General features: G+C 39.4%; 1 protein-coding gene across 2 annotated transcripts in view; it reads right to left on the reverse strand.

Moving 5' to 3' along the window:
* The window catches only part of LOC126094535 (trans-1,2-dihydrobenzene-1,2-diol dehydrogenase-like), a 97105-nt gene extending 77919 nt beyond the window's left edge, over positions 1-19186 (reverse strand). Inside the window, exons 1-2 of one of the 2 annotated variants that reach the window (XM_049908959.1) lie at positions 19032-19186; positions 14566-14767 (exon numbers count right to left, since the gene is read on the reverse strand). In XM_049908959.1, coding sequence (XP_049764916.1) covers positions 14566-14767 — 202 coding nt within the window. In that variant the 5' untranslated portion in view covers positions 19032-19186. Of the gene's footprint in view, positions 1-14565; positions 14768-19013 lie in introns of both variants that reach the window. The other variant, XM_049908961.1, reaches the window with a different exon arrangement.
* Positions 19187-23175: the final 3989 nt, after the last annotated feature.

A 23175-nucleotide genomic window follows, 5' to 3' on the forward strand; every position in this document is an offset into this window, starting at 1 on the left:
AACCATCATTGAGGACACACAAATTTAAGTACGTGATAAGTTGGTCATTTACGAGACCCCTACCCATTGAAGTGACATTGTCCCTGCAGTGGGTGATAGGCATTGAAGTCCCCAAGGAGGAGAATGGGGCAAGTGTTGCTGGATTAAGATAGACAGTTCAGGGAAAGGAAGTGGTCCACCTGGAGGGAGGTAGACATTGCACATGGTGATTGCCAGAGCTGTTTGCACTCAAACCACTATTGCTTCCAAGTTGTTACATAGGGGTATCCAGTCACTAATGACATCGGAGCGAATCGAAGTGCAGACCCCACCAGATTCTAACCTGGGGCTGGCACGGTTCCAACAGAATGCCCGATAACCACAAAATGTTGGAGAGGGGTCATAATGGAAATGTGTTTCTTGAAGAACAAGTCATTGATTGCAATTCCACTGGATGATCATGTTGCGAGAGTCCAAGTTAGACGTAAAGAAGCTGAGAGGAGGTTATGTCACTAGATCAGTAGTCGTCATCATCAAGGATGGGGTGACATCCACAAATAAAATATCAGACTCAAGTTGCGAGGGGGGAGATGGCACCTCCGGGAGGCACTGGGGGTGCCTTGTCACGGGATTTATGTTTCTTTTTCTTCTCTTTCAGAGGTGGAGGAGGGCAGGGCACAGAGGGAGTACATTCATCTGCAAGATCTGGGACCAAAAGAGAGCGGGTGAACTTGGGGCACACAGTCGGTGCATCTCGTGGCCGAGTGGTGGTAGGAGTCTTCCGACCTGAGAGATGGCAGGGTGAGGGGTCCCAGGAGGGACCCCGATCACCAGCAGGTGCTGAAGAAGGGGGCACTTCTTTGGCCAGGGAGGGGGAGCAGCTCCCGGATGGGAGGTTGTGGGAGCTGCAGGGGAGGGGGGAGGGGGGTGGGGGGAGGGGGAGAGGGGAGGAGGGACGGGGAGGAGGGATCGGGATGAGGCTGGGGTAAGGAAGAGGTAGGAGGAGGAAATGAAGTAACAAAGACGAAAGTCGAAGATAGTGACAATGGACGGAGTCTCTCATACCGCATAGGTGGAGGGACGTACAGCTTCAAGTCACATCTGTAGCACATAACCTTGACCTTCTCTGGGAGGGTATCCTCCTCAAAAGCCAGAATGAAGGCGCCAGTATCGGAGCTGTTGTCTCTGTGACCCTTCTGCACACGTCAAACAAAATTACACCACGCCACTCCAGATTAGCCCGGAGTTCCTCATCAGTTTGCAGGATGAGGTCCGTATGAAAAATCACTCCATAGACCATATTCAGAGATCGGTGAGAAGTAATAGACTGTGGAACATTGCCAAGACGATCACAGGTATGAAGGGCTGTGGGTAGCAGAAGCAGCTTTGATCAGCATGGAGTCTGATTGCATCTTACTAAGAGACTCCACTTCACCAAACTTGTCCTTGACATTTTCCACGAAAAACAATGGCTTTGTGGCAGTAAATGTGTCGCCTTCTGTCCTAGTACAGATGAGGTAATGGGGAAAAGGTTTCATACCAAGACAGTGAGCCTGGCTCGCCTCCCATGGTATAGCCAGGGAAGAGAGGGTTGTCAGGTCATACAGAGCAGCATTCAATGCGCCTTCACCATTTGAAGAGATGGCTGTTTGAGAACGGCCAGATTTTTGCAGCTTGATACACTTCATGTGCCAAGCATCCGCCCTGATATCACCAACTGGGGGCTCTGCCCATGGGTGCCACCCAGCCACAGCAAGGGCTGTCTGGCCATTGCTGGGAGTTCCGATGCTCCAGGAAGATTGCAACCACTCCTTGGCATACATGGGGAGGGAACATTTCAGGTATCAGTAGTGTGATCCCAGCCCCACCACATGGACTGGTTACATGTGCTGGTGACGTAGCAGGGTGGAAGGGGTCTACAGCAGGGAAGGGAGAGGAGAAGGGAAGGGGGAGAGGAATCCACACTGTAGATGCTAGGGAGGAAGATGCGAGGATAGGGAGGGAGGGCAGGGCGCCACACACAAACTCACAAAAGAACTGTAAGCCCCCCCCCCTGGGGAGGTTCCATAGTTGGAGACGAAATATCAAAAAGCACTTTTGTACATCTACCACGGACTCTCAGCCTGAAATCTTTAACTGAAAACAAAACTGGCTATGAAAACCTGTGGCATTTATGCCACATCTCTTCCCATGTTTATTACATTTTTGTTGCTTCGTTTTAATGCACAGTATAGGAAGATTTTGTTACAGGAGGCTAGCGAGTATGTAGGATCACAAAGCAGACTCATCAACCAACTTGCCAGGTGATCACATAGCGAAAGAATGGCTGGGCAAGCAAGAGCAGTATCATACTGGAGCAGAAAGAGAGAGAGTGAATTCACCTGCAATGCTCGACAACAAGTAGTGAATCTTTTATTATTTATATTTATTTTTTAAATGTTAATATGCAGTTACAACTGTGCTAATGACATTACTTGCACCGACTACTTGTTAATAATAATTTCAATATTACTCAGTTCCTGAGAAAATGAGGGTTACAGTTTCTAGTTACTGTCAGTACTTATTCATGGAAAGAATGGGCCAATTACAAGAATGTCCTGAGAGGGCAGGTGCCGAACTGCTTAGATAGCTCACTACCAGTCTATGATCAGTTTCTGAGTGGGTAATACATGAATCTGTGTATAAAATCTGATCTCATGTAAAGGCGGAACAGTTTGTTAAAAAATTGCCTCGGATGATTTACTTGTGCGATGTTATGTTAATCCCAGAAAGTCTAGAATCAGTTTTTGAGGTGGCAACACATGATTTGGTGTGTGAAATGCAACTCAGTATAAAAACAGAATCAACTGTTAAAGCTACCCCGGAAAACATATTTGTGCAATCTCATGTTGATTCCGAGATTGTATGAAGTGTTTTTGTGACATCTGCAGTTCTCTGAAAATAATGATTAATGACTGTGAGTCATGTTATGAATATTAGTGACAGACTGGCTATAGAAATAATTTTACTAATTTTAAAATTAACGAAATAAAACAAAATTATTTGGCATCTTAACATGTTAAATTATTATTATGCTTTGCATCTAAACCTATGCACTTGTCACATTATTATGGACTGTTTATGGCACAAGTGTTAGAGCTTGTGACCAAAGGAGAAGAAACCAAGCAGGATGATGTATTTAGAAGATATGAGGTAAGCAACTTGCTGCCAATTGTGCTACGGAAAGTGATTGTGGATATTTCTAGCTAAAATCCACCATGTTTCATAATCCTGGCACATTTTTAAGGTGGGAAGTTTCATTTACTGTAACCCACTGTGTAGCTTGCAGAGGTCAAATCTGTGTTTACTGTGAGACTACATTTTGCCATCGACCCTAATATTTGTTACGCTTGGCACCCTTGGTGTGGAAAAATAGCTTTAAACAGTGGTTAAATTTAATAAGATGCATTAAACCCTCAATGTTCAGTACAGCCTCTGCAGAGTGGATATGTCAATTTTGGGTTTGCAGCTGGAGGGACTGCACAAGAAAAAAAAGCTCAACAACTGTGTACCTCATTTTCCTGTTATGCTGCTGGAATACTGCAACGTTTTGAAAATTTCTGAAGGTGAGGAGAATGTTTCACTTGGCACAAGTGAACTTTATTTACAACCGCATGGAACTAGTGATGCTATAGGAGCAGATCCACCAGATGCGATGAGAACTGGTGGCAACTAGCAGTATGCTGTTGTATCCCCGTCTACATATTCTGTATATCAGCAGTGTAATGTAGTGTTGCGACTACAACAAGGTGGATGATCTAACATTCAGGACTGTAGAACTCAATGCAGAACTGTCAACTAATAGGCAGAAGAATAAGTTTGATGGCTTGCAGAAAGGCAGATGTGAAACATCAGTTGCTGTGACTTCTTGAATGGTTATTAACTTGTCTGGGAGAGAATTAACTGAAGAAGAAAGTTCAGTTCTGAGGCATGGAGGTACTTGTAGTGACAGATCTTGCACTCCAGATAGTATTGCACCACAATTCATAAGCTGAGCTCAAAACATTTGTAGTGTAGCAGTTGTATGGGTTGGCAGTACAAACTACATTGAGGTCCACCAGGGGCCACAGTTGCTAACCTGTGGGTATCAAACGCGTGGTTAGCAACTGGTCAATATCTCGTTAAATACTAAAGCACTGAGCTATGGGGGACAGTTCTCTCCAGTACGCCAAGTCGTGTACAGTCTCCAGTTACCGCCAAGTCTACAAGCTGCAGTGTCTGTCAGTTGTCTCCAAGACTTAGGCTCCGTAGGCCAGCTTTGGACTCTGCTTAGGCATCACTCAGAGCCACAGTGGCAGGACTTTAATATTTGAAAGGTCTGGTAATAACTTCAAATGCCTATATGTACTGGACATTTCACAAGAAGTAGTATCATTTAAGTTGAGTATTTCTTCATACTTAATAAATATTATTTTATTACTAATTGTTGGTAATCTTTCTGATTGAAGATAACCTACGCTGTCCTCCCGCAATCCCAACAGTAATTTTGCAGTAATGCCACTAAAGGTTCCCACGGAGGACATTATAACAAATGTGGAGGCAGGAATCCATCTTATCACTACAATACACGGTGAAATTAAGACAGAGACAGACAGGATATTATGCAAAAAAAATGTCACATAATAGTAATGTGTGTCTAGTGGAAAAGAAGGTGGTGAGGTAGGGCAATTCGGCTAAGAGCATGAATGTACTTACAGCACCAAGGATAATGCCATAGTTTTGATGAATAGCGAAGATTACCACAAGAAGATTAGTGACCTTTTGTATCCCACTGCTTATAAAAAGCTCAGGAAGGATCTTACAATGAAAGTTTTGAGAACCACCAATCAACTGGTAAAACAGTCTTCTTTTTCATCAGATGATAAAAAACAAATCTGCAGAATGGAAGCTTATCCACACAGACTGTATGAACTGCCAAAGGTGCATAAGCCAAAGGTTCCTCTCAGACTAACTGTGAGTGCCACAGTATCTTCCACCCATGAGGTGGCTCGATATCTCATCTCTTTGATGTAGCTGTATACTGGTAGAATTGACTACATTAAAAACACTGCCCATTTCACTGAAAAACTGAAGGAAAGTGTCAGCCCAAGTGATATTCTTGTCAGGTTCAATGTAGCATCCCAGTTTACTATGTTTCCTGTAAACAAAGCTGCTTCATACATCGCAGATTTTTTCCGACTGCTTTACCATAACTTATTTCCAGTACAACAATTAATTTTATGGACAAATTAATAGGGTGGCTATGGATAGCCCTCTTAGTGCAGCTGTTCCCAAGTTATTTATGAAGTTCTTTGAACAGCAGGCACTGCAGACAACCAGTAAAAGACCAGCTAAGTGGCATACTGTTATGTGGACAATACATTTGTATTATGGACTCATGATGAGGAGGAGCTGGACATCATCTTGGTGCATCTTAATGATATTAAGCCAAATATACAGTTTAAGATGGAGAAAGAGAGCAATGGTCAAGTTAATTTTCTGGATGTATCTGTAATCAAACAGGTGGATGGAACTCTGGGCCATAAGGTATACAGAATGGACACACACTGATCGATACATTCAAAAGGAATCAAACGTCATCTTAGACAAAAATGAGTTGTCATTAAAATGTTGGTGGATAGAGCCAGCAAAATCTGTGAGCCATATTTGCAAGATGAATTAAATCACTTATTGTCAGCTTTCAAGAAATATGGGTATGCTAGTAAGGAGATTGATCGAGCAGTCCATCAAAGAAGAGAGGAAGCCAGAAGTACTGAGCAATAAGGGCTGCCACCTGGAAAAGTTTTTCCCCTTTTCATTAATAAAATTATGGATTGCATAGGGAAAGTTTCGGTCAAATGTGGTGTCAAAATAACCTTTAGAATACCAAGAAGATTAATGGATATTTAAGAATGACTGAAGATCCACGACAACCCCTAGCAATACCTGGGATATATATAATACCATGCAATTGCAGACAATTGTATACTGGAACTATGAAAAGAGGTGTCAATAAATGCATAGGCAAACACAAAAAGAACTTTCATCTTGGGCATATCGAAAAATATCCCATAACAGAACATGTTTCTCGAGATGGGAACCACGAAATTATATACATTATCATGCATGCATGTATAGAAAAGCAATAGAAAGTTATAAACAACATAATGATTTTAACAGAAAAGAAGAAGGTCTGAAGTTGGACAAAATACAGATATTGACTTTACGCCAACAGAATAACAGTCTATTACTTTTAATAGCAATGCTATCCACAGAGAGTCACACAGCCAGTGTCATGTGACATATGGTGGTGCCTTTTATAAATGCGAAGCCCATTAAGCTTAGTGGAGACAAAAGTCAGGAAGCAGTTTTATACATCAACCACGGCCTCTCAGCCTAGAAGTTTTAACTGAAGAAGATGCTGGCCATGAAAGCCTACATTGTATGAGTAACCCAAGTTTATTTTGCAATAGGCAAACTGAAAAAACAACATGCATGCAAAGATTCAGCGTTCATTACAAGTGCTATACATTGCAATAATTATTGTTTCTCATGTTTCTATGATCAGTACCATCCTGATCTGTACAGTGCTCCACTGGTCACACTTTACACTTGCCCCACACATAGGTAAAATAATACAAATAAAATGACTACACTACTTGATTGAAAGTTCTTGTACATTCATTTTTTTCCAATCTCATTACGAACATTTTTTTCTCAGGATAAAGATTATGAAAATAATAAATGAATCATTGAATAATGACAGTTTGCACAGTCATAATAATTACAAAAAAAGTGCAGGCAGGAATATTCCATCCACTTCGGACTTATTGAGTACTAGTGACCATAAAGAATACGTAAAGAAACTTAAATTTTTCAAACTTTATTTTCTCGAACATGGCTGAGACTTGCATCTTCCTGTTTGCATATGTTGCAGTCATAGTCATGCCCTGCACATTCTGTCAATATGAATCAAATCAGTGAGGGTAACTTCATAGGGTCCCCATGTGTAGTTGAAATTGGTGGGACAAAGAGTGTCTTTTATGTACCCCTGCACCCCCCCCCCCCCCCCCTCCACAGAAAAAAATCTACAAAGTGTGAAGGCTTGTGACCTGGGTGGCCAAAAGCAATTAACAAGATCTTGTTGTCAACCTCCTCCAATCTAAAGTTTTGGAATGGTGGTGTTCAGATAACACTGTATCTCAAGGTGAAAGTGAGACATGGTGCCATCGTGCATAAAAATGGAAACATTGGAATGTTCGTGACATTCAGAAAACAACCAATTGGGCAACATGTCCAGATATGACATTCCTGTCAGCTTCCTCTGGCAAAAAGAAAGGTCTATAAACTTCGTGAACAGAAAAGGTACAAAACACATTCGGGTTCAGTGAATCTCTCATGTTCAACAATGACGCCAGAATTTTGTGTCCCCCAAATTCTTACATTATGACAATTTACTTTACCTAATAGATGAAATATTGACTTGTCCAAAAAGATGAGTCATCCAAAGAAAGTGTCCTCTGGCATACCCTGGAGAACCTAAATGCAAAATTCGTACCTTCTGTTATGGTCACTGAGACGCAACTGCTACACCCAGCTAGCACTCAAGCTTATTTCAAGGTGGATATTGAGTTTAGGTTTAGTTGAAAATTCAAGATTGAAAAATCAACCTGTTACACAGCTTATTTCAGGGTGGATATTGAGTTTAGGTTCAGTTGAAAATTCAAGATTGAAAAATCAACCTGTTACACAGTTTACATCAAGCTGTAAAAATTTAGCTTGAATTAAAATAATTTTCCTAAGCTTGAAATAAACTGTAATTTCCCTGGAAGGCTGTACAGCAGATGCGCGTGCAGCATAGCTTCCATAGATGTCCACGGGAAGCGCCACAAGCGTTTATAAGCCTTGCACTGACTCTGCTACGTTTACGGCCATTTTACCTTTGTGACACGCGTTAATGATTGTTGACTGTTGTGAAGTTTGTTTTATACTGGAAAATAGTTCGGCAAGTGTGTGGCATCTCGTGCCTTACTGCTACACCGGGTCTGAAGAGGATATATAGTGTATTACAGGTATGTTGGTGCATTTTTCTCTAGTGGTACGTTAATATTACAAATGTTAAATACTACTACATAACATAAAGAAATATCATATTCTTTTACGTAGAAAAATTGAGCCTGGATGAAAGTGAAATGGATTACCAGCTAAGAATACATATTACAAGTTGTTCAGCAAAAAGAGATCATTTTAAAATAGCTCTCTAGTACGTGGCACAAATAAATTAAAACTTAATGTTATTTTTAAAATCTCGCCTTTTTATATATATTGCCCTATTACATTTGTTTACTTGTAAGTACTTGCGTGTGTCACACCATGAATGAATAATCGTGAAGTGCGAAAAATTTCTTTGTGAATACAAATAGTAATGACATGGTGAACGTGAAAAAGTACATCAAGAACCAGTCACTACATAGGTTTCAGTCTTTTATATTTACATAGCTTTGACTGCTCTTCAATTGCGGTAATATGAAATTTCTTCCTGTTAATATGACACTCTTGCACAAAGTAAACATGCTCAAAAAATTCAAGTCAAAGAAGTCTTAAAGTTGGGGCAACAGTAAAATCAGAGTTGCAGTCTGTTATTACGCCATCAGTCTTGAGAGATTTTGTTGAAGCTGTTAATTCTTTCTGTGGTGATGGACACAAAATTTCTTGTGACTCATGCTTGGCAAAAGTTAAGCATATTCATAATAAGCGTAACATTACTTTTCATATTTAGGTTGATCAGTTTCAACTTTTTACATTTGTTATGTTTAGGTGTGGCTAACATTTTCTTTTACCTGTTACAGGATCATTATACCAGCAGAAGTCAGCGAAATTTGATCCTGCTCTGGTCTGTGTGCTGGGGCCGGAGGGGCGTCAGAATAATTAAATTTTGAAATAAAACAATTTTAAACACTTTGAAAATAAAAAATTTTAAACATAAATGTCTTGATAATTTTTTTCACACCATTTCCATTCTGATATTTATTTAATTAATTAGGTTCAATAAATTCAGATTAATAATTATATAGCTTAAAACAAGCTGTAAATACCAGGCTGTATTCCACGTGTGTAGATACAGCTGGAGCCAAACTTGATAAGTCAAGCTTGAAATATAGCTTGAACTCTGCCAACTTTGATGTTTGTTTCAAGCTTGAATCCAACTAACAGGCCTGAATATTCCAGATTTGATCAAGCTTATATACTTGAACTTTACATCTGGAAACAAGTTTGAAACCGGCTTACTGTGCTATCTGGGCAATAACAGTAACTTGTAAGGTTTCATATGCAGGCGTCCTTTCAGAAATGCCACACTGTTGTGTGAGGAAGTTAAAGTACTTGACTTGCCCATCTTGCAGACACCTCAGGGCTCAATGTGAATGCATCTCGGATATGCTTGACATTTTCGTCAGTCGTGTATGGCCAACCAGTGCTCTTGCCTTTGTATATGCTACTAACTTCCAAGAATTTTGAATGCCAGCCATAAATCTGCTTGACAGAGTTGGCTTCTTTCTGAATCAATGACAGAATGCTTGTTGCCCTTGAATAATGGATTGACTTCATGCAAATTCTAATATAACAAAATGGTTTCTTTTGTCGTGTAGCGACCATGTTGCTAAAAGCAAACAACAGTGCAGCTGTGTCAAAACTTTGAATCTTTCTTTATCCTGTGGTATGTGTAATGTGTTTTATCTTTTATAGTTTTTCTGTAACAAATAATTGAAATCTGTTCTTTTTGTATCATTTGGTATATTGGCTGCACTGCAATCTTTCTCTCCCCTCAACAGTAATGCTTTGGTATTTATCTCTGTTTAATAAGCATGAATCCACGTTTCACCCAGATGAGCTTCTCGCCATTTGCACTCCAATCCAATGGAAGTCTGAAGTAACATTTCATTTCATCCATGTAAGCTTTTGGCCATTTGCATTCCAATATGAAGTAACACAGTTGTCAGGGGACATATTTTACCCTCCATATATCCATGTAAATAGAGAGAGAGAGCTATGGAATGACTGACTATGCATGGAAAGTTTGGAAAAGCACATAACACGACATTATACTGTACTATATATATTGTACAGTATTTAAACTGAAAGAACATTACACATAAAACATCTAAAAACTTACCAAATACAGAAACTAAACATCACTCAAATGATTACCAACAATAAAACTATAGAAATTACAAATAAAATACTACGTTAAACAACATTTACTGCAAAATACATGACACCATCATCTGCTTTACCACTCATTTCATACAGCAGCAATAATGCCTTTGTCACCTATCATCTCTAATTTTGGTTCCTAATTGACAATGAGTGTCCAGTCGTTTTGGTCTTCTAGATCAATGTTGCACTGGAGAACATCATAACCAGACTGGACATCTTTGCTGTCATTACACTCATTGCAGCATTTTCATGAACTGAACATTTGGCCCAGCAATTCTTAACAGGGGCCAGACTGATGTTTCACTACACCTGCCCTACAGTGTTCAAATTTAGAGATTTCAAGAATATTTTCATTTTCTCATTTGAATCTGTTGTTGTTAGGCAGTAACAAATCTATTATTTTTGGGATGCATTATATCCAAATCTGCAGTGTATCACATTTTTATTGCACTTTAATTTTTCATAAAATTCTCAGGTGCCATTTTATAAAAAGAATAGATTGTTACTTACCACATAGAGAAGTTGTTGAGTTGCAGACACAATGGAAAGACTTTTAAAAATTTAAGTTTTCGGACAAAAGAGGCCCCCTTGCGAAATAGGAAAAAACACACACGCACGCGCGCACAAGCACAAACACAAACGCTGTTTCTGGCTGCTGGGGCCTCAATGTCTCCTTTATGTGCTGAGTAGCAATCTATTCTTTGCTTATTATTATTATCTCATCCTGGACTTCGTTGTTTAACATGACTTTTTCACAGACATTGTAGTTCCTTATATTACTCAGAATGCCAAGATATTTTTTTTTTTTAATACACTGCGCAACAGAATTAAAGGATCATATTTCCCTTTGTGATGCTTAAGTTTGAAAAGTGGGTCAACAGTATGCACAACCTTCCCTTGTAATGGGCAAGAATATGGCACCCTGCAACATCACCCTCGGGCTTGACAATGTTTGAAACAGCAAGGTGTCGACATATGAAAGAAAGGCCACAGCTCAGATGTTCTGTGACCTGTAAGGTGGATTAATGATATCACATTGGCACCAAATTTCATCACAATTCTGCCCATTGTCTCTGTGGATGTGTCACACAGTCGGTAGGTTGTCACACCTCCTCTTACCCACATTTCACCCCTCCTCTTGATGCCTCTGTGATCAAGATCAGAACTGAGATGCCTGGCATTGAAATCACATGGTTTTCTTATCAGTCGCCAGGAAAATATTCCTGATGTATTGCCGCTCTGAACAGGTGCGGAAAGGACGCAGAGGGTGGCATAAATGACACCACTGGAACCACACCTTTCCATGGGGCATTGTGTCCCATACATTTCACAGAGCAACTGGAAGATGTTCTTCACAACTTCTGAATCTGCTGACATCCTTGAATGTTTCAATGCCTCTCCATGGACATTGTGGGCCTGCACCCTCATCAAACTTTATCACACTCATCTGGAGTGTAGCACAATCCAAATTTTTGCTCTTGTGTACCCGTTGGAACTACTGAGGACTGTTCAAAGCTGTTTGATGAAATTTGAAAGTGATCTGAAGCTGTTTCTGCTTTCTCAGCACTTCTATTTTGTGTTGTCCTGTGGCATAATCACAGCGGATGCACAGTGACACATGCATAAATAAAATGGTGAAGGGTCCCTCTGGGACACATCAGTTCGGCAAAACCCTCAGAGGCACCCACTCACCTTCATTGTGAATTTTAAAAATGTAGCTGTACAGTCAGAACCCACGACATAGTCCAAGGCACTTGCAGACTGGCAACCTTCCTTTGGCATATTCCGATTCCAGGTGGCCTACTATCAGGTGCAAGAGCAACAGTTTAGTGGTGAAAGACCAGCAGAGTAACACATCTGCAGGAGCCTGAGAATCTCATCACAGATTCTGTCTGCACAGGTACATTTTTAAAATTCACAATAAAGATGGGCAGGTTTCACTGAGGGTTTTGCTGAATGGGGAGTTCTTGGAGGAACCTTTGCAATTTTATTCACGCATGTTTCCATGTTGCATCTCCCTGTGATCATGCTACAAGAGGATACAAAATAGGAGCACTGAGGAAGTGTAAGCACCCTACGCAGGCACCCTTCAGATCATGTTCAAATTACAATAAATGGTTCTGAATGGTCCAAAGTGGTTCCAGTCTCTACATGAGGGCAAAAACTGCAGTAATGCTATGCTCCAAATGAGTGAGATAACATTCAATGGGGACACAGCCCCAAAATGTGTGTACAGAAAGTTTGAAATGCCTGAGGGTGTCAGCAGTGTCAAAGGTTTTGAAGAATATCTTCCTGTTGCTCATCACACTAATAATTGTCATTTTCGACTGCGAAATGTTTCATTAATGCCATTTATGCCACTGCCTGCAGCATTTTTGTACAGATTCTGAGCGGTGTTGTGTCTGGAATCTTTTCCTCGGTCACTCAAAAGAAAATCACATGATTTCAATGTTAGGCATGGCAGTTCTGATCTCTGTTGCAGAGGCGTCAAAAGAAATGATGAAATGTGGGTAAGAGGGATTGTAACAACCTTCCAGTCATGCGCCATATTCACAGTGGCATTGGGCAGAATTGTGGCAAAATTTGGTAGTAACCTGTTATTCGTTAAGCTACCTTAGACACCACATGAACTTCTGAGCTGTGGCCTTTCTTTTGCAACACCTTGTGGTTTGAAGCATTGCTGAAACTGAGGTTGACATCGGGAGGTTGCCAAGCCTTTGCATCATTACAGGGGATAGTTGTATGCTCCTCTGAGCCAAATTTCAAACTTAAGCACTGCAATGGGTGGGAATTATGGGGTTTTGAAAATGTGATCCTTTAATTCTGTTGCTCAGTGTAGTTTTCATCCCTTGCACTGAAGAAAAACAGGTCTTGGGTAGAACCAGGAGAGTGAAGATATTTTCAATTTATTTATTGGACAATATTTCCAAGACAAAAATATGAAGGCCAGTTTTGAGTATGTGTGTCTGTTGGTGCTATACTGTAAGAGTATTTATTTCTACCTTGAATATGGATGTTCCTGCTCATGTCATCTAATTTGTTCACATCTTATGTAGTACATCTGTTTAGTTTGTTGAGAAAAGGATATCCAGTCATCATTGCAACAGATGATAAAATTATTCACAGGCTGCTATTTCAGTAGATTTTAGCACCACTCCTACAAACATTTTGCTCTCAGGATTGCTTGTGACACAATGAGACAGCTGGCACACTCAGGCCCTCTGTAACTTCTACACTTAGTTGTCATAGACCTGCTTCTGATACTAGTTTCAACTACTCTGACAGCAGAGAATACTCTGTTGTGAAACACATTATAGTACATGATATAGATTTATTTTTATATATCAGCAATCAAGTGATTTGGATCTCCAATTGCAACAACTTTCTGTTGATGCAGGGTGAAAGTTTAGAACACAGTTCACATTAGTCTCTTCTATTGTTACCATTTATTCATCTGTTCCAATTCCTTCTCAATGTTTCCTTTCTCTGTTCACATCTGCTTACTGATTTACTGTTTGTCTTCTACCATTCATTCAATTATCAATCCTATACCTAGCTCTTCTGTTCTTTTCCTTTCCTCCTGCCTCACTACAGGTGTATCCCTCTCACCCTGATATCTGAGTGACCTGCCCTTCCCTTTCAACCTTCCCCAACTTAACCCTCTGTCCTCCCCAAAGATGGAAATAATAATTCTAAAAGTTAGGATCTTGCTATCACTTTTATGTGTGTGTACTTTGTGTGTGTCTACTGGCTATACTAAACATTTTGCCTTCAGAAGGTAAGTAGTGAGTAGCAATTTGGTTTCGTAATTTGTTAGTGATCTGTCTTTCACAGAAAGAACTATGTAAACATTGTTGAGGAATGGATAAGCACATAGGCAAAACATTTAACACAGTAGCACAGTATCACCTGATTTTGTTTGTAATAGTTACTCTCCAAGCAGTCGGCTATTCCAAATGTATTATTATTATCATATTTTTATTTAAATCTGGGCAATTTCATCACATGACGATTTGATGAAATTTACCCAAAAAGACATTCTTTCAATCTGAAGAGGTACATGCAGTAAAATGCTGTGGCAACATTTTTAACAGTGACATGCATGCACACTAAGGATGTTCCTCAATTTAAAAGTAACCAACAAGTATTTAACACTGAAGGGTGAAAATAGTGGGAGACGTAGCTATACCTGTACATAAAAATTCATCTATTTTTAATTACATGAATATCAGGATTCACAAGTAAATTAGTCTGAATGATTGTGGCAGTAATACAATGAAATACAGATAATATTTCTTAAGCAGTTCTTTACTGCAGTGTGAGAGAAACCCCTGTAATGATAATTTCACTTACCAATATTGGGATCTTTCGCGAGTTCTTCGTATGAACCATACGCAGTTGGAATAGAATGGTGCTTTGCAAAATCTTGAGCTCTCTTCAGCTCCCTAGCAGCAACAGCCACTACTTTATGCTCTTCCTGTGGTAGAGTGCTCAGCGCAGTAACAAAATCATGACTGATTTTGCCAGCACTGGCAATTCCCCATTTGGTTGCCATCTGTAAATGTTAAAATTTGCAATTATTTGGATGGCACATGTATCACAAGGAAAAAAAATCACTAAAATCTGGAACACACTGTCAGTGATCCATGAAAGATTCCTTACAATAGCTGACTGAATAAGAATGTGCACAGAGAAGGAAATGTAGATTGTGGGTTAATTTCTGTGTAAAGTTAATTATTCACCACAATGCACATAATTTAAGAGACAGCAAGGCAATTTATTGTAAGTGAAACCTGCATGCTTTATTAAGCTAGGGACAACCCTCTACATATCGCTCCTGTAGAGACTGCAGAGGCACAGTTAGACTAATTACAGTGTGCATACAGGCATTGAAGCAATCATTCTTTTGGCCTGAACAGAATGGAAAGAGCCCTAATAAGAGGTACAATGGAAAGTACAATCAAATAATGGAAACTCCACGTTGGAATATCAACACTGAAAGAAAAAGATAGATTGCTACTTACCATAAAGATGACACGTCAAGTTGCAGAGAGGCACAATTAAGACAGGCAAATTAGCTTTCAGCCACAGCCTTCATAAAAAAAACTCCGACAAATTGCTGCTTCCATTATATGAGACAGCTGCATTAGGGTCCGAGCTGCCAGAGATGACAGTCACATATGCGTGAGGTGTGCTTGCTTTTGTGAATGAATGTGTGTGTGTGTCTCTCTCTTTCTTTTTCTGATGAAGACTGTAGCTGAAAGCCAATGTGCAAGTGTGTCTTAATTGTGAGTGTCTACAACTTAACATGTCATCTTTAAGCTAAGTTGCAATCTACATTTTCTCTACAATGGAAGGTACCCTCTGCCACACACTTCACAGTGGTTTACAGAGCATAAATGAACAGGATGGGCACAACAAAACTGGCCCAGAAAATTTTTGCAACTGGTGCAGCACTGACCCTTGTTAATGAGCACCATGCTTTTTATTCATTACAGAGCCCTTTTCGTGCCATTTTTCCACCACATTTTGCACTGCCCGGTCTATCAAAACACTTCCAGTGTTAACGCCTTATACAACCAGTTCCACATATGTTTCCCAAGAGTTGTGCTCTGCATAACACTTGATGATGAATGTGTTTTTTTGTGTTGTATTCAACTAGTCTCTCATTCACTGAAACATAATGACACAGCACAGTACTTGAGACAGAGGATGTGGGAGATGTGCAGTCATGTGACAGCAACAGACTGGTGCGTCAAAATGATGGTTTCCAGAACGTTTTGTTATTGGTCAAAGTCATTTCCTTGTCAGTCTTATAAATATTTTCTGAGGCTGTTTTCTTTTTCCCCACTCGGTAGATAATGATGAGAATAAAAAGAATGGTTTAATTTATTTTAAAGAGTTATTTACATTCTTGACAATGATAAACTCTTTTTTGCTGTCATTCTACCCATAAGCATTCAGTATTAGTATGGCATTTTCTGGTATTTAATATATGCAAGGTCAATATTACTCGTCCAACAGAAAAAAAAGTTTCAATTATAATGTCAGCGCATTAAAAAAGATGGATAAGAAAATCTTCTGCAGCCAAGGTCGCTTGTTTTTTTTTAATTTTATTTCACAATGACCGGTTTCGACAGAACCTTACTGTCATCAGCAGATCTGTGGAACTTCTTATTAACACACATGTATGCCACTAATACAATGTCAACACCTTCCACTCACTGTACTGGTGGCATGTGTGCACCTTAATACCAAATTCTGAAGAGCTGATGAAAATAGCAAGACTCTGTTGAGACTGGCCATTGTGAAATAAAAATACCAAATGGTTTTGGCTGCACAAGATTTTCTTATTCACCAATGACAGATAGCTCCCTACAAACATGTGCAACCTATATAAAGCATAAGAAATTATTTTTCCACTAAATTAACTTCTTAGATAATTGTATAGCTTTCTTTCCCCCCCCCCCTCCCCCCCCCCCTGAATAGTTCTTCATTAACGTTAGGGGAACTTCTCAATTGTTATTGCCCCTCTTGGAATCAGAGACTACTGAATTTGGAATTATGTTATACCACAACCAAAAATAGGCCTATTTAAATTAGTATCTGAAGAAATTTGAAGGAAAGGAGGAGGAAGAGTTAAATGCCCTGTCAATGATGTTGCCACTATAGACAAAGCACAAGCTGTGGTTGAGAGATGATGGTGAAGGAAATTGGCTGTGCTGTTCCAAGGGAACCATGCTCAGCATTGGTCCCAGTAAGACAGTCACCCCTCTAAATCGTGGCTGTGGTGACAGACTCATGACTGATCTATACCAAACACTGAGATCTATACTACATTGGAAGGTTGCAACCTGGTTATTAATTAGTGAAGGAGAAATTAAGATTGTGCTCCAAGACGGTCCTGCAGTGTAAATAAAATAACAGACAAATGACTAATAACTTAAGTATTATGATTAATTTCACATAGCTACATACAACATATGCCAACTACAAAGTTGGTGAAAGGAGAGCCACTATGTAACTATTATTCTGACATTCACCCTAATTGATTTAGGAAAAGTACAGAAAACTTAAAACTGGATAGCAGATGGGGATCTGAATTTCCATCCTTGTGAATAATATTTCAGTGTCCTATCACTGCACTATCTTGCTAAGAGAGGCAAATGGAAAATGGAGCAGGATTTAGAGGAATGTTTGATGTGAGTCGTTGGCTTTGACCAGTGACATAGGAAACATGCAACAAATACTGGAAACAATATGGTGACTATAACAAAATATTATTGATTTTTTTTTCAAATGGGCAAAGCTACAGATCTGTATCACCACAACTAGGTTTTCTGTTTGTATCAGAATTGCCTTCACCAACTTACAACCAGTCAGCTGTCAACCTAATGAGCTAAGCTATAGATCAATGTGTCACCACAAACAGTTCTTTTTCCACATTTGTTGGCTTCAGCAACTAACAACAAAATTGTGAATATATGCACCGAAAGGTGATGTGACAGCAGCCATTAACATTACGTCACTGGCCAAAGTCAAACTCTTATCAAAAAAAAAAAAAAAAAAAAAAAAAAATTGTGGCCCACTGAAGCCAAAGTTGAACAGTAGAAACATTAACTGTTAATTCATTTTTGGGGTCAACAGTACAGTAAAATTCATTGTATAGGAAATAGATACCACAAAATCTCTAGTGTCTTCGCAGTTAAACCTCAACAAAATTCACATTCCTTCAAACACACAAACAAATTATTTTAGCTCTGCCCTTAACAAGAGATGCAACTAAATCAGGTTTGTACCAAGTTTTGAAGTGTGATTAATGATGGATTCACCAAGATGCTAGTGGCATTGTGCTTACATTTGTGGTCTTTTCTTGTGCTCAAATATGTGTTACATCCACAAAGTTTCCTGTTGTGAACAGCTGGAGAACTGTGTGTTACCGGTATGTAAAAGATTTTGCATAGCACAGCTTAATATTTCATGATATATACCTGGATGGACCATACTCACTACATACTTAATACCAAATAATGAAAAATGTTAACATTTGTGCTGTTATTTCTTCCTACAATTTCCTAAAAAATTATTCACCTGCAGAAGAAGAGCTCATGAAGTGGGAAAAACGTAGGTTTTAAAGTTAGAAGAATCCTTTTGAGTGAATAAGCTATCATTGAGCAAGTAACAAAATTGTTTCTGTCGCTTCATTTTCGCCAATACAACTTTAAAGATGAATATGATCACCTTTTTACTGTTTTTTTTTTTTTTATAATTGGGTCATTATTATTCCTTCTCAACAGTAACAGCTTATAAAATATTTATATTTACATGTAAAGTCAATTTTACTGTGGAAAAAATAAGTAGCTATTTACTGCTTAGTTTTATGCCCCTCTAGTTTAAGTATTAGGACCTTTATGTACAGTAAATAATTATACTGCTGTTCATTGAGCCTTCAGCGCAATTTTCATATTATATGGTAGCCATATTTTTGTGTAATGTAAAGGATATTTACTCAGAGTTTATTTCATACATTATAGAGTGATATTAGACAAAATATAACAACTCTGGTTTATATGTGCACACTTAACACTCTTCGCCATTTTTTTTTTTGTTTTTTCCCAGAAATCCTTGATTCATTTGAAATACAGCCTACATGGTATCTTCTAAAACGGAGGACCATTCAAACATTATCCATGGAAAATATAATTGAAACTAAAGATTTGCGACTACCGCGCAATACCACAATCGGCGGTCGTTAAGTATGTGCGCAACGTGTAATCTCTAATATGAGAAAAGAAACTTACTGCTACATAATTTCTTACTTGTTAGAAGGAATTAGTCCCACTCCAGGGCAAGAGCAATCTGCGTTTACAACAGAGAATTTTAGCCTTGTAGCTAACTATTTAAATCAGTAGCAGACGCTGGTATCATTCGTTATATAATGGAGGCGTATAATATTCCACGATGATAAACTCTGACCCAATAGTTCTATATCCAAGTACGAATGCAAATTTCTGGGACTGTAAGAGCAACAATCTGCCTTCGGTACAAGAAACTGTGAGTGACCTAACGAACACAAGCCGACTGCTCAATTTCCGGCAGACGCTCGCGAACTGCACCATTAAATACCGGTATTAAATTCACGTTTTCCCTTCGTCTAAAATACAGGACCGATAGTATATTTGCGACGCACTCATTTCTCATTCCAAACTCATACCCGGCCGCGAACAGAGAACCTTCTCTAACGAATAACGTTATTCCATATTACGCCAGCAGCTTCATTGTACCACAGTTGCAGCTTATAATATTAGAGTAGATTATTTCTTTCTAATTGATTCAATTAAATTTAGCTGGCCTGAGTATTAATAGCATAATGATACTGTTAAAACAGTACCGGTAGGTATGTAGATCAAATTCTCTACGATTTCCTTATATTTTTGTTAATTTATACACTGGCTTGTTCCATATTCCTCAAGAGTCCTTCTTGACAGTACCTATGAGCATGGTATTCACTGTAATAGATTATGTGATAGGGTATTATTTGCAATTAACTCCATGTAACGACAAATCAATAATTTTACAAAAATCTTAATTGTAATGGACCCACATCCATGCATTCACAAGTCACAGGAAGCCACATTTGCTCAATAACAAGTCTTCAAACTTTTCAACACACCATAAATGACTGTCAACGCTGTGAAGTGCCGTAGTCACTTAGCCAACGGAACTGTAGGTGGCTCTGTTGTACTTCATCATTGCACCCTTAACACTAATTAAAGTATCAAAACTAATAAAAGTAATATTTAGGTTACCACTTCAGCGGCGATAAACATTCGAATCTATCAACTTGGTCATCAGTCTTCTGAAAACCACCAATGTGAAAGTACCAGCACGTAAATCCGTTCTTTGTTTTTCTTTATAAACATTAATGCCGGTTACAGTTGACCGTCCGTGACAATACACTGCCAATTTGAAAGCAACAGTGAAGAGTGATTTTATATATATAGGCGAGAAGGGAGTAATAAATGTGGTTCTTCGATGAAATTTCAAACTGTGCATCGCGTGGCTTGCAGAGTGTAAAAGTAGATGTATATGAGTAGTGCATTCTGTAGAGTATGTATAAATAACGTGTTGAACGATGAACCCGGACTCGGTCACCCAAGCTACCGATAATCTGTTCAGTAGAGGTGGGCGAACTGAAACACGTAACTGTTTCGACACAAAAGCTACCGATAATCTGTTCAGTAGAGATGGGCGAACTGAAACACGTAACTGTTTCGACACAAAAGCTACCGATAATCTGTTCAGTAGAGATGGGCGAACTGAAACACGTAACTGTTTCGACACAAATGAAACAGTACAATGTAATGTTTCGATACGCTGTTTCGAAACAGTGAAACAGTTTGTGTTTTGTAATCTAATAAACCTACACATTTTATCATCTTGAATGTCTACTCTATAAGTATGTCCATACAAACACAAATGAGGTGCGAGAGCGCTAATCATATCGCAGAAAGCATGAAACTATCACTTAGGCGTCTTGGCAGTTTCGTATTTCCTGCAGCAAATGCGCTGCTTTCGTGTCGTGTGACTTCCATACTTTTCAATTGGCTGAGAACAGCCATAGCTGAAGACAAGAACTACCACAAACGGAACTGGAAGTGGGAGCAAACTGCAGAAACAACGGATATGCTACTGGGATTCCCATATTCTGTTAGTATGGGTAATATACCCATCCTGCTAATTTCCATTCGCACAAAGGGAATCACTATGGATAATAGGCACAGTGACTATAGACTCACAAATAACGCCAAATAATTCGAATAAATAACAAAGTATAACAGAAAAATTTTTTGTCTTTCAAGGGTTTTCGAACCGTTACTATAAATTCACCATGCTTCCCAGCCTTTCCTGATCACCATTACACTATCAGTGATACGTCAAACAGATTGCTTGCAATTATACCTACATCAAATTTATGTATATGTCTAATAACTGTCACTCTACGCCTTTTTTTTTATTCAAAATGTTGTAGGCTTATTCGCGTTTCTTAATGTGATTACTGTACATGAACAGAGAAGCGTATGTTATAAAAAAGTGTAGTTTAACTGAATGACTTTCACATATTTATTATTTTGAATGTGAATAGTATGCGTTGTTTTATTGTTTGGTTAGTATTTATAAAGCAGATGTTACGCCATTTCGTAATAGGACATTCAGCTAGAAACGAAGCTTTATTTTCGGATATCTTCAGCTTCACGCTATTGCTTGTCAAAAAGATTTCGACACTCTTGAAAGTGTTTCATGAAGTGGTATGTTGTGTTTCAGTACCTGTGCCAAGCCCGAATCTCGTCCGACATAGAGCGGAATGAAACATCACTGTTTCGATACAAGCACAGGTGGACTGAAACAGCCTTATTCTGAAACAACGATACAGTTTCTGTGTCTGGCTCGAGATCGAATCTGGTCCGGTTATCCGAGACAGGGACGGAATGAAACACCACTGTTTCGAAACAGTGAACCACAGCCGTTCCGAAACACTGAAACAGTTCCACGTATCGATACACTGTATCGAAACATAGAAACAGTGGCCAAGTCTACTGTTCAGGCAGTACTATAAAAGCGTGAGGGGAAAGCACAAGGGACCTGTGATACGTTACGTCGACTCGGGAGAAAGTTTCTACTTGTGAAGAAACAATTCCCATCGCTCTCCATGTCAACAGGTCTTTCTGTTGCGTAACATATACAAACCATCTTTAACACAGTCATGACGGGCCCCGCGCTGGCCAGGCTCCAGCAGCCTCACTGCTCTGTTTTTCGTCTGATCTAAATTATCCAATAGCAGAAAGCAGTAATGTTGCGCAAGATTATGTCAACAGAGGGGAGAAGGGCGAATCCCGGGAGGATAGGAGGCTGCAGCCCACTCCCCATAACCACACTTCTTTCTTCTTAATCTTTAATCCTTATAAAAAAAATCTTAGCAACATAACTTTAAGACTTAGGAAATTTGAAAGTCTGCTCGTTATTGTTTTTGTTTGCTCTACAGAATTTAGTGATAAAGTGACACAAAAGTTCTACGAGCCCAGGCGTCCCCGGTTCTCGACAAGATTTGTGGATTCAGCTCTGTATGAAAATGAAAGTAATGGGCCAATGGTATACAACTGTGTGTGTTTTCGTAGGTTTGGAGACTACACTGGGCCCATTTCTCGTTCAAAAATCAAATGGTTCAAATGGCTCTGAGCACTATGGGACACAACATCTGAGGTCATCAGTCCTCTAGAACTTAGGACTACTTAAACTTAAGGACATCACACACATCCATTCCCGAGGCAGGATTCCAACCTGCGACCGTAGCGGTCGTGCGGTTCCGGACTGAAGCGCCTAGAACCGCTGGGCCACAACGGCCGGCTTTCTCGTTCCTTAAACCAGAAAACTTTTATTGACATTATTACCAACTTCCACCACAATATCGTCCTCAGAGATTGTTGAAAGAGATGGCCTAAACAGTTATTTGTTGGTACAGGTACTTTTTAACTATGCTAAGTGAAACAGGCGAATAGAAAGAATTCGCGAAATGTATTCGTAGTTGCAAATACGAACAACCATTTGCATAAAGGAATGATGACAATGAAAATTTGATCGAACTGGATTTCCCGTTTTACGTGAGCGGTCGCCTTAATTACTTTAGCTATCCGTGCACGATCCACGGCCAGGTCCAGACTAATGTATGGCGTCGTTCCAGCGCCACAACCTGTGTTCGAACACACATTAAGTAGTTCCCGCAAGGGGAGGGCATTTTTAATCGAAATTTGCTGACTGGTATCGGGTGATAATAAACGATACTGCAGTGCCTGTGTTGTTAAAGAATGTGGCTATGTTCCTTCGGACATTAACGCATGTCCGCAGCAACATTACATCGTTCTTCTTGAAAAGAGAGGCACTGCGATTTCGTAAAAAGAATTCCTT

Source organism: Schistocerca cancellata, chromosome 8 (genome assembly GCF_023864275.1).
Source record: "Schistocerca cancellata isolate TAMUIC-IGC-003103 chromosome 8, iqSchCanc2.1, whole genome shotgun sequence".
Lineage (NCBI taxonomy): Eukaryota > Metazoa > Arthropoda > Insecta > Orthoptera > Acrididae > Schistocerca > Schistocerca cancellata.